Here is a 16,747-nt window from a genome sequence, read left to right on the forward strand (position 1 = left end):
GCGTGGTTAAAAAAACAAACCATAGCATAATATTTTAATGATCCTACTCGAAAACGTTAGCAGCCTTTGGCTACATTCACTTACCTGCATTTGAATAAGTGACAGATGTGAACACCATAGCAGGCAAAAGGCCTTAACTGAACAGCACCCTAGGGCAATATTAAATGCCGACAACCTTAGTACGGTTGTCAGCAGTTCTGGAACTGCTTTTCTTTTTTCAAATTGAAAACAGAATCATGCAGATGCTGTTGTAAGGAGTGACATTTCTAACTAGAGATCAGTGTCATTGAATATGTTCTTATTGGCAACCATATCATTGTAATTTTACCTCATTCACTTCAATATACTGCTTCCTCACTGCTCGTTTATCTTAAACCAGCTTTGCTGATTAGCCAAGCACTTTCCAGTAGAATTAAAAAATTGTCCAAAATTAAAGCCATATTTGCTAGTATGAAAAAATGACAAGCTCATTTAACGTTTAAGACCACCATTCAATTTAAAGAGTCTTGGCTTATAAACAATACCTTATTGACTGTGTATAGATTTGGGTTCACAGAACTATAGCCTGTTCAGTTTGTCAGGTTGTTTCATTTTGGCAGGTTTATTAAGTTTATCACCCCTGTACAATAAACAAATCTTCACTGAAAACAGAATAGACTACAATGAAAGAAATGCTTTACACCACTTTTACATCTAATTTTAAAGCTAGTGTTTAAATTTACTAATCAAAGAAATACATGCAGATAAAAATGTATTGTGTAATGAGAAAAAAGATCTACTTTTTTTAATGCACCATCCCAAACATAAAACAAAATAACTTTCTTTCAGCTGCCATTTGTTTTAATCTTAAGCTATTCTTTAAGGCAAACCACTGATCCATTTGTGTTGGGATGCTCTAAAGAAGCAAAATAGACAATTTGGCATTAAAACAGATGATATGAAATTTCTAACAATGTACATTTACCAGGAGTTACATTTGCGTGTTACGGACTTAAGGTTGCAGTGGTAGCATGGGGAGGGAAAGCATGTAGTATTGAGACCAAAAGTCAAACCATCTCAAACTCAGAATAGACAAAGCTTTAGTCTAGAACAATACTGGCATTTTAAGCTGAAGTAGTTTAGAAGACACTGATGGTCTGCTTAACTATGAAGGGGTTTCAGCTTGGCCAACATACGCCCCAAGCTTGTATTTGAACTATATATACACAAAGTGGATGATAAATACAGAATTAAAACAGTCCTCTAGCGATTCTCCACAGCATTTGAAATTTGACAGCTTTTACAGTTTAATGTTATGAAACAATAACAGTAATAGGAATTTTAACCCACACAATTAAAATATTCAGATGTGATTTGTAGTGTTTAATACAATTCATTTTGTAGTCAAGGGCAAAGTAGGCAAAAGAACAACCAGAAAAAAAAACTGTAAATAGGTAAGAGTACAATTTTCAAATCCTGTCTAAGCAAATATTAGCTTTCTGCTGAGAACAGTATGTACGACAAGTTTTACAAGGTTTATGAAGGACTTCCCAGATATCTCCTATTATATAAACCATATATTAATGGCTTCATGTTTTGGACTGGTGTAGGAGAGGGTGAAAAGGTAATAGGCCCAAATCAAGCAGATAGATAACTGAGCAATCTCAACAGCAACCTCCACCAGCCTGTTGCCCTCCATGGCTGCCTGAATGTGACGCATTGGTAGCAGCGTGCTGCGGTCCAATTTTGATTCCATTTGCCTTGAAGAGAGAGAAAATAAAGTTAAAAAGTAGCATACATGGAATGAATTCAACACATGGAAATTGTCAGTAGAATTTTGTAAACATCACCTAAGCATTTTCATCCTAGTAAATACCAAAGTACTGTACTGAAGCATATTTTAGAAGTCCATTAATTCTGCCTAAGAAAATGATCTAGATCACAACCAGGTCTTCAACATAGCACTGAATGGATTCACCACAAAATGAATTTCTCAAGTTTTACCACTGTTACTCAATTAGAATGAGTTCATTTCCCATTTTGTCACTTACAAAATAAGCTGGCATTATTTAATGAATTTGATAGAGACAAACCAAGTCTTACATTTTCTTTGTTTCATCAAAAACTGGTTAAAAGCTCAATGTGTAGCTTGAGTATTTGCCTCCCCATGGTGACATTACTTCTGCCATTAATTATGGGACATTGCAAGAAACAGATAATTGACCATTTGAAAAAGATAAATACATCTTAAAGTTTGGACATACCCGATTTGATCAGTCCAAATATATGTTGGCTACCTGGGAAAGAACCTGAAGCGATCACCTGGCAAAGTAATTTAATTATATTCCACATTTCATATGGTCCGTTCTAGTTTTGTTTACAGTAAAAAGGATTAATTAAGAGGGAGGTGTGGAAAGAAACTTTTAAACTACTGACATGCTAAAGATTAACCCCACAAGTCAATGACATGGATGAACTGAGTGCGCTTATTGTTAAAGTTCCAGACTACAGAAGACAATTTTAAGGTCAATAACATTTAGGAAGAGAAAAGAGATTTATTCAGCATACAGCTTAAGTTTAGTCACTTGCTCTGTTAGTTTTTCTTCACAGGAGTTGTGTTCTCCAACTTTTCTACTTAATTCTAAACTTTAGTTTGACGGAAGTAGGACAATTTACATAAATTTGACATTTTAGATGACTCCGACATCTGTGAGAACAAGCAGAATTTCCTTACATATTTTTGCTAACTTGAATTCCAGAACACCAAAATAATCTTAACGCTGCATTCATTCATGCAGCAGCAATAAATGCAACTGAACAAGTCATATAAACACAATGGCCACAAGAACAGGTCAGAGGCTGGGAATGCTGCAATTAGTAACCCAACTCCTGACTCCCTACAGCCTGCCCACCATCTACAACGCACAAGTCAGGACAGTGATGGAATACTCCCCACTTGCCTGGACATGTGCAGCTTCAACACTCAAGCAGTTTGACACCAGCCAGGGCAAAGGTGCCCACTTGATTAGTACCACATCCCTTTCACTCCCTCCACTACCAATTCCCAGCACTGTCCTACTATCTGCAAGATGCACTGTGGAAATTCAAAGATCGTCAGACAGCACCTTCCAAACCTATGACCACTTCCATCCAGAAGGACAAGGGCAGCAAATACATGGGAATGCCACCACCTCTAAGTTCCCCTCAAAGCCACTCACTATCCAGACTTGGAAATACATCACCGTCGCTTCACTTGTCACTGGGTCAATATCCTGAAGTTCCTTCCTTAAAGGCATTGTGGATCTACCTATAGCACATTGACTGCTGTGATTCAAGAAGGCAGCTCACCACCACCTTAAGGGCAACTAGGAGATGGACAATAAATGTTGGCCCAGCCAGTTATGCTCATGTCCCACAAATGAAGAAAAACAATTTTAATCAAATTGTAATTAATATACAAATACTACTCCTGCTAGGGTCCAAAGCTCCACAGAAATATCACTTTGGTCTATAACCAACCCTTCTGCCAAATACAGCAACAGTTAGATGGTAATGTGATGGTGTATGATGCATTTGGGCAAATGATAGAAGCTCGTGCTCAACATAAATATCTTGCAAAGCCCCATTTCCAATTTTGCAAACCACCCCATTTCCAGTTTTACTACTTACAGGCTGCATGATTTTGCTCTTAATAGCTTCAACCTTCAAGATGACTTCAAACTAAAGGGCTGTACAATGAGTAAATGGATATATAACTATACAATCCAGAGTGGAGCAAAATCTCAGATTTCTAAGGCTGCAAATGTGATTTGTCTTTACAACTTAGCAGAGGAGAAAAAATGGAGACAATACTGGCAGACAATGAGATCTGAAGTTGCCATTGATATCTCCTGCTAATTAAGGTGAATTAGTTCAAGTCCTTCTTTGTTGTTTCCTGGTCAAGTTGCCAAATGACAGTGTTCAGGTTCAAGTGTAGAATATGCCTACAGCAGAATTTTACATGGTCATGAGTATTTTTTTGGAGACAGTTAGAAAACTAAAGTCATTTCAAAAAAATTCATATATTAATTATGTACATGGATACAGCAAAAAACAAATGAAATTATAAGCCAATTTGCATATTCAAAATGTAAAATTCAGCCTCTATGGTCATCTGAAAATAAATAATCCAGCTTCAGTTATCCACAAAATATAACTCTCAATCACATAATTGCATGAGCAGTTTTATATCCCTAATAAATGACCAGACAGCTTTTGAAAAATGAAAAACAACCTACAATAGTCATTATATAACTCATGCTGAACAGGTGCTCCACATAAATAATTCCCTATTGTGTAAGTGAGCAGAATATAAAAATGCTGATTCTCCAGGCACCAATTCTTTTGCCAGTTTGAATCAACTGTACATGCCAAGAGTACGAGTGTTCTATGTCATCAATAATCTCAACACTCCCCAAAGACATGGCAGTCTGCCAAGAACCCACACGCGTTGCACAGAGGACTTTCATTCATCAAACACAGACTTATCTCAACACTTACCAGTTTAAGTGGTTACACCTTAAACCTACTTTTTTTGTAGAAGTCATGGTTAACACAATAAAGTTTGCTTCGAAGAAAAGAACACTATGATAAATCTCAGGTTTTTCTAATGCTTGGCAGTCCGTCCATTTTTACATTAGCCTTGGGGTTTCTGGCAGCAGTTTTGTATTTACACCAGATGATGTGGTTTAAGTTCACTATAACTCCTTATTGAATACATGCCCCATGGCTCACTAGTTTCACCCATCTGAAGCACAGTCTTGGCACTCAGCCAGTTAACAAATAATGAGGGCTAATGGCTACTGACAACAAATCCTGAAGCATCAGCAAGCAAAGATGGCAACTTACAAAATATCTCAAAACATGTTTTCTTTAAAATTGTACAGAATGTCACTGACATTGCAATATTATAATAAGATGCTGTTTACAAAATAAACATCCTTTGTTAGGATCCAAAATAATGCACTTCCTTTGTAATCTGCTATTATTTTAGAATTAATTTTATATAGTAAATCCCAAAAATGCAATTCTGCAAAAAATGTGCTCTTCACTCAGTTTTGTTTGTCAGGGTCAGGGGGCACAAGCTCTGGCCACCATGGAACTTGGACAGAGTTATGACAGCTGTATCCCCGTGAACAGGGCCCTGCTCTCTCAATTCTCACCGAAGGGTTGCAACAATTTTCAAACCTTAATGAGGTCACAGTGAGAAAAATTTGGAAATTCGATTTGAACTGTTTTAATCAAGTCAATAGAAGAAGCTTTCGAACTGAAGCTGTCACAATGTTATCTTGATTTTGTTCCAACAGAAAGGGCAAATGCAGAATGTCTTCAAGAATTACAACAACAAACTATTACTAAAATCAAAGGATCATTCTACTTATTGAATAGAAACAGCCAACAAGGTAATAATAGGTAGAACAACTTTGTGATATAATCTCCCCATAGGCATGGAACCTATTTTACTTGAATTCTAGAGATCCATCCCTCTTGCAGTCACATTCCACACAAACTATAAATTCAGCTTCTGCTTTACAACAAGGGACACTGCATTCCTGTAACTAGAACTAACCAAGTGTAAAAGCATCTTTATGGCTACTGAAGGGTTGATGCAGATATTACTATGGAATCCCCAACTTGAAGCTTAATTAATGTTCAGATTTAAAAACAGCAATGGACAAAGATTGTTCAAAACAGTTAAATGCCACTTCGTATAACAGATTTAATTACAACTTCCACTAAGAACTGAAAGAGCATCACCCATAAACATTAGAAATGATCATGTGTATTTAGTTCTTGGCAATGACTGCAATCTATTACAACTACTGCTGTATATAGGAAGTATATTTAACAATTCTTCAGAATGTGTATTTGAATCAAGTTTATAAAATATGACAGAATTAAGGCAAGAAAAAGCATTGCTTTTTACTATTTGGAGAAATGAAATTCTCATCAAAAATTACCTATAATGATTTGTCACAGTTATTTGGAATGACTGATTAGGTCATTCTGTTCTGTTGGGGCAGCACGGTGCCTCAGTGGTTAGCACTGCTACCACAGTACCAGGTCCCAGGTTCGATTCCAACCTCGGGCAACTCTGTGTGGTGTTTGCACACTCTCCCAGTGTCTGTGTGGGTTTCCTCCTTGCGCTCCGGTTTCCTCCCACAATCCAAAGATGTGCAGGTTAGGCGAGTTGGACATGCTAAATTGCCCATAGTGTTCAGGGACGTGTAGGTTAGGTTCATTAGTCTGGGGTAAATATTGGGTGGGAGAACGGATCATGGTGGGTTACTCTTCGGAAGGTCAGTGTGGACTTGTTGGGCTGAAGAACCTGGCTCCACACTGTAGGGATTCTAGGTCAGATAATACATCTGCTTCAAACTGAAGACAGAAGTGGTCATAGATCACAGAATTTAATTAGCCAGTATCACCTAAGAAAGATGGAATACCAAACTAGCAAGAATCAAATTGTGTTGCATCCTGCACACTAGCTTGTGTTACCAGATTGATTTTGGAGTTGCAGAATATGTAAAATTCACATCTTCCTTCAAATCCAATATCGTCAAAAAGGGGGAAAAAAGTAATTCAGAGATAATCCCACTATCTATGTGCCTGACCCTAACCAGACTTAAGCCTAAGATAATTCAAAGCTAATGCCTGTAGCTTGCTCAGAGGAGGATCATGGTACCCACAATAACTGTCTGGCTACTTAGCCCACACAAAAAAAGTTATATCTCATGCAGGTGACAAGATGGCCTTCAGGAAAGAGGAATATAATCCTATTAATGATGCACTGACATTTCCCATCTTTTAGCATGCTCTTCAAGTGAAAGGCAACATTGTTTAAATTGCATTATTACTGTCCAATTAACATCCATGTTCCCATTTACACTGATAAATACTACTTAGGTCAACATACCCCTTCATGTGTCAGATCTTGCCTACTCCGTGCAGAAACTACTGAATGGTTCTACCAGATTATACATCTGGATCTAATTGACAACTTAACTGTCAAAGAAACCAGACCATGGTTTTATGTCACCAACTCAAATTTATAGCATTATTAAATCAAGAAATTTGTACAATGCTGCTGCTTTAGGAACAGTAGCCTGTTCTTTATGGCAAAACATTTAATCTTCAATATACAAAACACCTTATTCACCTGACACTAAAGCTAACTTGAACCAACCATTTTGATACAGCTCCAGCTTTAGCCTTTTGTTTCTGTTTGGTCAGATCACCCTCTAGTGTTGGATCAGGAGATTACTCTAAGCAGGATGCATTTCTAATGTAAAATTAAAACTTCAACTGGATAGTGCCCAACTGATGCCCTCTTTTTTGGAATGTTTGGGATAGCTGACAAGTATTCACACACACTGGTGTTTCCAAAATAGGGCATACCCCTAAGGCAGGAGGAATCTGGTAATTTTCTAAACCTCCGATCCAAATGGACTCAGGAGATTATCCTTCAAATTTAACTACAAAAGCAATTTGAACATGATAATTTACTAAATCAGAGAATAATGAAAGAGCTAAAAAGTTCTTGTGGTGCAACAGCAATGTCCCAACAGCCGAACTAGGAGACCCGAGTGCAAGTCCTGGTGCTCCAGACTTGTGTAATAACATTGCTTTATAGATTGATTAGAAAGCATTTATGAGGAGATACCAGCAACATCCAACATACTTACCCAAGAGAATGCCAAGGGATGCAAATGAGTTCAGCTCAGATTTTAATCATATCCAGTTGGGCCATCCAATCATAACAGATCATCTGACTTGTACTGGTGTTAAAGAATGAATGGTATAATGGGTATAAAGAGATGGACCAAAGGAAATTCATTTTTTTATTACTGGCCCTGTTGGAGGTAAGGTGACAGAAAGGTTTCTCCTAGAACCAAGAGCAGCAAAACTTTAAATGCAAAGTACAGTGGCTCAGTGGTCAGCACCGCTGCCTCACAACACCAAGGACCCAGGTTCAATTCTAGCCGCATGGGACAGTGTGTAGAGTTTGCACAATCTCCCCGTGTCTGGGTGCACTGTTTTCCTCCCTTAGACCAAAGACACGCAGGTTAGGTGGATTGGCCATGGGAAATGCAGGGATAGGGTGGGGTGACAGCCGGAGTAGAATGTTCTTTGGAGAGCCAGTGTGGACTTGTTGGGCTGAATCTAAGGATTCTATGAATTCTAATGATACCAAGACTTCTTAAAAATGAAACTTGCTGATGCAGATAATGCATTATAGCAGCTATTTGGAGAAAGGTGTCTACTGGACAGGGAGCAAGCAGAAAAAAGTAGTGAAAACCAAATGCATCTGTGTAAATACTTGCATTTTCCCTTTCTCTTTCAAAAGAAAGAGCACCAAGCAAAATTTAAAAAAAAAATCACACAAGCTATCTTTATAGGATTTTGATCAACCAATTCCTGCTGGTTGTAATAATTTCACATGAACGAACCAATGATATGTCAATGAAGCCAAGGTAGTTCTTTATATAAAGAAAGAGAGCAGAATCATTCCTTCTGGGTTTATTTTCAAGAATAGGAAGGGTTTGGAGGGATATGGGCCAGGTGCTGACAGGTAGGAATAGATTGGGTTGGGATATCTGGTAGACATGGACAGGTTGGACCGAAGAGTCTGTTTCCATGCTGTACATCTCTATGACTCTAGTTATGGAAATTCAAAACCAACCAAGTCCAAACACAGACTACAGCACACAGTTATTATTTCTTCCTGTTAATCCACAAAACGTAATCATTGGTTGCTTTTATTCCTTGGTTCCCCCCTCCCACCCCAACCTATGATGTTGAATTCCCTTTAATGTGAGTAATACCTTTTGAGAAAGAATCAATTTTGACTTGAAGGAAAAATTGAGATTTCTACAATGAAGTTGTAAGATATTGAAAGAGCTTTCCTCACTAATACAGATTTCTTTTGACTGACATCAAGTCACCTACAGATTTGAGAATCATACATATTAAAACAACAATGTGGAGTAACGTCAGTTCGAAATAGATGACAAAATTAAGCAAAATCATTTTTACCTCATTATTTATGTCAAAGACGCCTTCCTGTATTTTCTCATATATCTCCCTCGCTGTGTTAATAAATGCCTGAAATTAAAAAACAAGTACAATTGTTAAAAAATTATTTCAACAATTCTTATTTCCATTAGTAACTTCATACGTAATCAAAGCACTGAGAAACTATTCACTGGGAAAGAGTGGTGCAGTAAATTGTTACACTATCATTTCACCTTTGGGAGCAGAATTTGAATCCAGCTTCAATGGTCTTTCCCCATACTATAAAATGACCATATCAAAATTAATTGGAATAATCCAGCTCCAGTGGGCATGATTCCAGGACAAAAAAATACTCCTATTTCAGTCCAAGCTAGCAGCATAAATGTTGTTTCAGCAATGCACAAGGATAGCTGGGGTTCGAGATCCCAACAATCTCAAATTAGATCTTAAAATTTAAGAGTTGTATGCTCAAGTACCATATTACAGCAGAATCTACAGAAGCGTGACTATCCAACGTTTCAATCTGATTAATTTAACCAAAGTATAAGGACTAAAAAACCTGACAAGGTATTTCTCCTCGTGGTTAGGGTTAAATAAATCTCAGCATCACATGCACATAAGGTACATACCCATTTGTAGTTACACTTTAGAATGTGGAATAATATAAACACATCAGAACAGATTGGCTTTCAAACATAGGCTAAGGACTTGGGCCTATCGCAGCTGACTAACTCTGAACTAGCACTAATGGAGTTTTAATGTATAATGGGTAGCTGGAAAAGGCAGGGTCGGAAATGGGAACACAGGCTAGCGTAAGAATAGGAAATTCAAAGGAAAAGCTAGGCTACCAAAGAAAGCTCAAAAACAAACATGAGAATGATTTGAAGATGCCAGTGTTGGACTGGGGTGTACAGTTAAAAATCACAACACCAGGTTATAGTCCAACAGGTTTAATTGGAAACACTAGCTTTCGGAGCGCTGCTCCTTCATCAGGTGGTTGAAGCAGCCTGAAGGAGCAGCGCTCCGAAAGCTAGTGTTTCCAATTAAACCTGTTGGACTATAACCTGGTGTTGTGTGATTTTAAACTTTAAACATTAGAATGAGAATTCTAAAATTAGTATGAACCAGACAGAGTCTCGGAGGTAAATTTCATGGAGATCAACTGTGAAAATGACAGGAGACAAACTAGAGACACATGTCGTCAAGTTTGGCAGAGAGAGAACTGGTGAAACAAAGGGAGGGTGAGGAGTAGCAAAGACGGTTAAATTGATGGTACTGATCTATAGCCATTATAAAAAACAGTAAGGGATATCCCTATTGTAAGATACTGGGAAAACGTGGAAATACGATTATTGAAAAATCCCTATAAAAATGCAGTTTAGAGAAGAGACAGATGAATCAGGTACGGACAGCGAACAAGACAGAAGGAAGAGATAATGGACATACTTGTTTAGGTTTGCAGGTCAAGGAGAAAAAAAAATGGGGATGGCAGAGTGTGGGGTCACGTTACACAGCAATTGGAATTACAGCAGGAGTGTGCATATCGCTGATGGTGAATATCAACAAGCTCCACCATACAGGGCACAAAGATCCTGCTGCTGGGGAAGCAATAGTTTTTAAAAAACTCTAAATCCTGTTTTCTAAGGAAGGAGAACAGGAAGAAAAGGAAGGAAAGAAGACAGACCATTTTTCAATAGCAGAAATAAAAATAAGGATAATTTGCAGAGTAAGAGAAACAGCAAAAAGAAGATACATCGTACAGTTCTGCTCCTCCATTGAAGAAACTGGATGAGAGAAGATAAAGAGTTAAAATACAGAGAAGAACTGCAGTGGAACAAGTGCATTTGGAGTTGAAGGGAAGACAAGTGGGCAGCACGGTGGCACAGTGGTTAGCACTGCTGCCTCACAGCGTCAGAGACCCGGGTTCAATTCCCGCCTCAGGCGACTGACCGTGTGGAGTTTGCACGTTCTCCCCGTGTCTGCGTGGGTTTCCTCCGGGTGCTCCGGTTTCCCCCCACAGTCCAAAGATGTGCAGGTTAGGTGAATTGGCCATGCTAAATTGCCCATAGTGTTAGGTAAGGGGTACTTGTCGGGGAATGGGTGGGTTGCTCTTCGGCGGGGCGGTGTAGACTTGTTGGGTCGAAGGGCCTGTTTCCACACTGTAAGTAATCTAATCTAAATCCTGTTGTAAAAGAACGGAGATCAATTTATGGGAGGGGCTAAAAAACGTTTAAAGTTTTATTCTAATCATCTTGGTCAGTTAGCAAGAGAACGGCAGGGCCAGAATATGCCGTCAGGCAAAGTAGTTCTGTTCAATAATGATTTCAGATGTACATCCAGGAAGAAACTCAGGATAAGTTCAGAGCAAGTAGCCCAGTACAGGCTAAGGTGGGGATAGGATAAATTGTCTGAATTACAAAACTGATAGGTGTTTGAACCTTGATTGGTAAGCCCATTATTCCACCTGCAGCAATGGCACCGGATATTACTGGGTTTATATTAAAGACAACTTCCTAATGCAATAAAAAAGGGCCCACCAAAACAATTGCATTTTCTAATGAACAGAACGTATGCAATTTTATGCTTGCCTTTGCCTGCAGCAATAAAACTGTTTATTTGTTAGTGCATTATAGAGTTCAGCCATTACTGTTGGAACCTAGGGATATTAGTAAAGGCCACGTGAATAATCAAAAGTGTATATTTAAAAATCTCAAGAATTTACCTCAAATCACGTTTGTAGGGTACCCTGGGGAATGATAAGCTTTCAAATGTGTTTGGGCTCTGAATAAGTGAATTTGGCTTCCAGCCAGTGCTAAACTTAATACTTCCATATTTCAACTAATGCTTCTCTGTAAAAGAGAACCAATGTTTTGAATAATATATACTTTACCCCAATGACTTTACAAATTACACTAATTGGAAATTACAGTTTCAAGTTCCATATTCTTCTACACAGATTGAGTTCCACCTAGGGGTCTGCAAGTCACTTATTCACATGGCAATTCAAACATGATGCTGAAAGTCCCCAGACTCCGTTTTGATAAGTTTATGTACACAACCACTTAACTACCAGTGTGTATGACAGAACCTGTGACATGAGTTCTTACATTATTATACATTTCAATTAGGCATATGCCTGACATGTTTAAGAAGCTGCTCACTGCCAGAGGCAAAACAGGGGTTACTAGAGTTGGGTATAATATACAGATGTTCAGCCAAATTTGGATTAAAGGATCAAATTTATGGCATTAAAAACTGTTATGAATACATGCAGTCCTTTAAATCATTTCCCAGTAGCTCCACAACTGCTTCAATTTAGTTTCACTAATTACTAGCGGACACTTTTGACACCTGATGGTCAACTTTTCATATTTAAATCTAAAATAATCAGACTTGTGTTATGCTCTCAAGTGAGCAAGCACGACCATAATAGCGTAGGGATTATCCTGTGTTCTGGCTCACATTTACTGGAATGAGCGTTATGAGTTAATTGGGTCACATTAGTCGAGAGCTCACTATGTATAGAGGCAGCTTTGTCCCCTAAATTATAAGGCTCATTAAACGTCCAGAGTATTTTGTTGGTTGCAAAGTACTTTGGCATATAGATTATGAAATATACTAACTAAATGGGAATAAGAATATGCCAGTAAACCCATACGGCCTGCCTTTCAATATGATCACGGGTGATCTAACACCAATACACTTTTCCTACTCATCCCATAAAAACCAGGAGGTCACTGGTAACCAGAAATCTGTCAATATTTACCTTAATTATACTCAAAGACTGAACTTGAACATCACTCTGCAGTAGAGAATTCCAATGGTTCACAACACCCCGAATAAAAATGATTTCTCCTCAGCTAGAACACAAGTTGCATTCGCCGAAGCTTTAAATTGTGCCTCCAGGTTCGAGATCACTCAACTGGGGAATTACTTTACTTGCAACTACCCTTTCACAAAGTGGTCATCTTTCATTCTCCGAGACTCTACAGAATGTGGGCCATGTTTGCCCAATCTCTCCTCTCAGTCCCACCATCCCAGGAACAAGTCTGGTGAACTTCTGCTGCACTCCCTCCATTGAAGTCTCTTGATCTCATCAAGTATTAAAATTGCAAACAGTACTCCAGTACAATCTAGCCAAGCTCCTATACAGTTGAAGCAGAAACTTTACTATCCCTGTACACAAACTCTGAAAACACACCCTAACAGAGTCTTCCTAATACCGTACTGCATTTGCACGTTAGCCTGGAGTGATTTATTGACAAGGAGATACATAATTTTTTGAAAGTTGCATTAAAGACACAGGCTGGTTAAGGTATTTAGCATGCTTGCCTCCATTACTCAGACTGAGTAAAGGACTTGGATGTCATGTTGCGGTTGTACAGGACGCTGGTGAAGCCACTTTTTGAATACTGTGTATAGTTCTAGTCACCCGGCTAGAGGATGGATATAATTAAAATTGAAGAGGATGCAGAAAAGATTTATCAGGATGTTGCTGGAGGGTTTGAGTTACAGGAGACGCTGAATAGCAAAAAATCTTTTCCCTGGAGCAGAGGCTGCTTCTTGTAGAGGTTTTAAAAGAAAAATCACAAGGGGTATAGATTAGGGAAAAGAATTTTTGCTATTCACTTGAGTAGGGCAGTTCAAAAGTGGAGGCGAGAGGAGAAAGTTCTCAGGGACCTTATGGGCAACTTTCTTTTTGCAGAGGGTAATTTGTACGTGAAATGAACTGGCAGAGGAAGTGGTAGATAGAACATTTAAAAATGATGTTGAGGTGCCAGTGTTGGACTGGGGTGGAAAAAAAGTTAAAAATCACAACACCAGGTTCTAGTCCAACAGGTTTATTTGGAAGTGCTAGCTTTCAAAGCACTGCTCCTTCATCAGGTAGCTGTGGAGCAGGACCATAAGACAGAATTTATAGCAAAAGATTACATGCAACTCAAATGATATATTGAGCAAACCGAGAATGAACAAAGAACAAATACAGCCCAGGAACGGGTCCTTCCGCCCTCCAAGCCTGTGCCGGTCCAAATCTACTGTCTAAACCTGTCGCCCAATTCTGAAGCATCTGTATCCCTGTGCTCCCCACCTACTCTTACATTTGTCCAGATGCATCTTAAATGAATCTTCGGAAATAGAACCAGTCTGATTCAAGTTTGGGATACACACAGACTCTAACCTCTCACCTTTAATATACTATCTGAGCTGAAAAGAGTCAGATGTACAGCATGGAAACAGACCCTTTGGCCCAACTTGTCCACGCCAACCAATTATCCTAACCTAATCTAGTCCCATTTGCCAACATTTGGCCCATAACCCTTGGGCTACAAACCTCATTCCTGATGAAGGGCTGATGCCTGAAACATAGACTCTCCTGCTGCTTCAATGCTGTCCAACCGGCTGTGCTTTTCCAGCACCACATTCTTCGACTCTGCTTTCTTTACAGATGCTGCCAGAGCTCCATTCCTCCAACAATTTCTGCTTTTGTTTCAGATTTCCAGCATAGCCGGAGATGTATACTATGGAAACAGACCATTCGGTCCAACTTGCCCATGCTGACCAGATATCCCAACCTATCTGCAGTTCTTAGTTTTTTTTTTTTACACTCAACCAGTTTGTACAGTTTGATGACACACTGGGCCAGGTGCGACTTGAATCCAAACTCTTACAGGGTACAGACACTGTCAGTGCGCTACATGACCCTAAGCCAACATTTACTGCCCATCCCTAATTCCTTGAGGATCAGCAGTGGGCTGCTTCAGCCACTACAGCCATATGGCGAAATTACACTCAGTACTGTTAGGAAGGGAATTGCAGGATTTGACCCAGTGAGTGAAAGGACAGTTCTAAAAGCACATGCACCTGGTGTCTTGGTCTTCTGGTTTGTCATCAAGGGTTTAGAGGGAGCCTTGCTGCAGTATATCTTACAGATTGTACACATCACTCACTGGTGAAAATGTTTAAGCTGGTGCATTTTTTTGGACGGTCTAAAGTTTGAGCATTGTTGAAACTATACTCAAAGTAGGAATGTTACATCACACTCCTGACTTGCACCTCGCAAATGGCGAATGGGATGTGCAGAGTCTGGCTGAGGTACTCACTGTAGAATTCCCAGTCTCTGACCTGCTCTGGTCACAGTGTAACATGTTGCCTGCCCAGCTATGTTTCTGCTCAACAGTAACCAAGATGATGAGGAGGGTGGGACATAACGATGGTAATGCCAGTGAACATCAAGAGGAGATGGTCAGATTGCCTTGTTGGAGGCAGTTATTGTCTGGTACCCATGCAGCACAAAATGCAAACATTGTTCATTAGCCCACGTTTGAACATTTGCCCAGTTCTTGCTAATTACAGACAAAGACTGCTTCAGTATTTGCAAAGTTGTGAATGGAACTGAATGGTACTACAACCATCAATGAATATTCCAACTTCAAGGAGGACACTGAATATTCCAACTTCAAGGAGGACACTGAATATTCCAACTTCAAGGAGGACACTGAATATCCCAACTTCAAGGAGGACACTGAATATTCCAACTTCAAGGAGGACACTGAATATTTCAACTTCAAGGAGGACACTGAATATTCCAACTTCAAGGAGGACACTGAATATTCCAACTTCAAGGAGGACACTGAATATTCCAACTTCAAGGAGGACACTGAATATTCCAACTTCAAGGAGGACACTGAATATTCCAACTTCAAGGAGGACACTGAAAGCAGCTGAAGATGGTTAGCTCCAGGATACTAACTTGACAAACTTCTCCAAAATGTGCTGTGGCTGAGATGATCAGCTGTGAGAAACCTTCACTATCTTTATGCTAGGTATGATTCCAACCAGTAAAAGATTCTACTTCCACCTAGCCATGGTTGCAAGATCTCCTGGCTGTCTATAGGACACCGCTTCTGCCTTTTAACATGTAAATCTTGTGTTGTAGCTTCAGCAGGTAGCCAACTCATTGTAGGTATATAAATATCACCATTCTAAAATATAATTGGTGTTGCACCTACCATTCTCTCCCACCCACCTGACTGAAGGAACGTCAGTCTCCTACTTTGACAGTAATGGATGAGGGAGGAATATGGAGCATGCCATTACAAATTATGGCTGAATGCAGTTCTATTGCTCGTGTTCACAATACCTCACTGACAAGCTGTTACATGTGTTCTGAATCTAACCTATTTGTCATGGTGGTAATTAACACAATGGAGAGCATCTTCAGTGCAAAAATGGGACTTTATCTCCACAAGGGCATATACAACTTACAAACAATGATTTGATGAGCATGACTATGCCAAGCTGCTGCATGAAAAACTGGCAAGAAATTTAATGGATCACTTTGCAGGGCTAGAGGTGCCTTTGCTGTTTCCTGGACCAAGTAGTTAATTTGGTTTTATTAGTCAGAGATGTACAGCATGGAAACAGACCCTTCGGTCCAACCCGTCCATGCTGACAGGATATCCCAATCCAATCTAGTCCCACCTGCCAGCACCCGGCCCATATCCCTCCAAACCCTTCCTAGCCATATACCCATCCAAATGCCTCTTAAATGTTGCAATTGTACCAGCCTCCACCACATCCTCTGGCAGCTCATTCCATACAGGTACCACCCTCTGCGTGATAAAGTTGCCCCTTAGGTCTCTTTTATACCTTTCCCCTCTCACCCTAAACCTATGCCCTCTAGTTCTGGACTCCCCGACCCCAGGGAAAGGAC

At 39.5% G+C, this 16,747-nt stretch overlaps 1 protein-coding gene across 1 annotated transcript in view; it reads right to left on the reverse strand.

Moving 5' to 3' along the window:
- Positions 1–577: 577 nt before the first annotated feature.
- Positions 578–16,747, reverse strand: part of rab2a (RAB2A, member RAS oncogene family) — an 86,513-nt gene continuing 70,343 nt past the window's right edge. Inside the window, exons 7-8 of the mRNA XM_043689313.1 lie at positions 9,055–9,123; positions 578–1,739 (exon numbers count right to left, since the gene is read on the reverse strand). Coding sequence (XP_043545248.1) covers positions 1,644–1,739; positions 9,055–9,123 — 165 coding nt within the window. The 3' untranslated portion in view covers positions 578–1,643. The remainder of the gene's footprint in view (positions 1,740–9,054; positions 9,124–16,747) is intronic.

Source organism: Chiloscyllium plagiosum, chromosome 4 (genome assembly GCF_004010195.1).
Source record: "Chiloscyllium plagiosum isolate BGI_BamShark_2017 chromosome 4, ASM401019v2, whole genome shotgun sequence".
In the NCBI taxonomy this organism is placed as follows: domain Eukaryota; kingdom Metazoa; phylum Chordata; class Chondrichthyes; order Orectolobiformes; family Hemiscylliidae; genus Chiloscyllium; species Chiloscyllium plagiosum.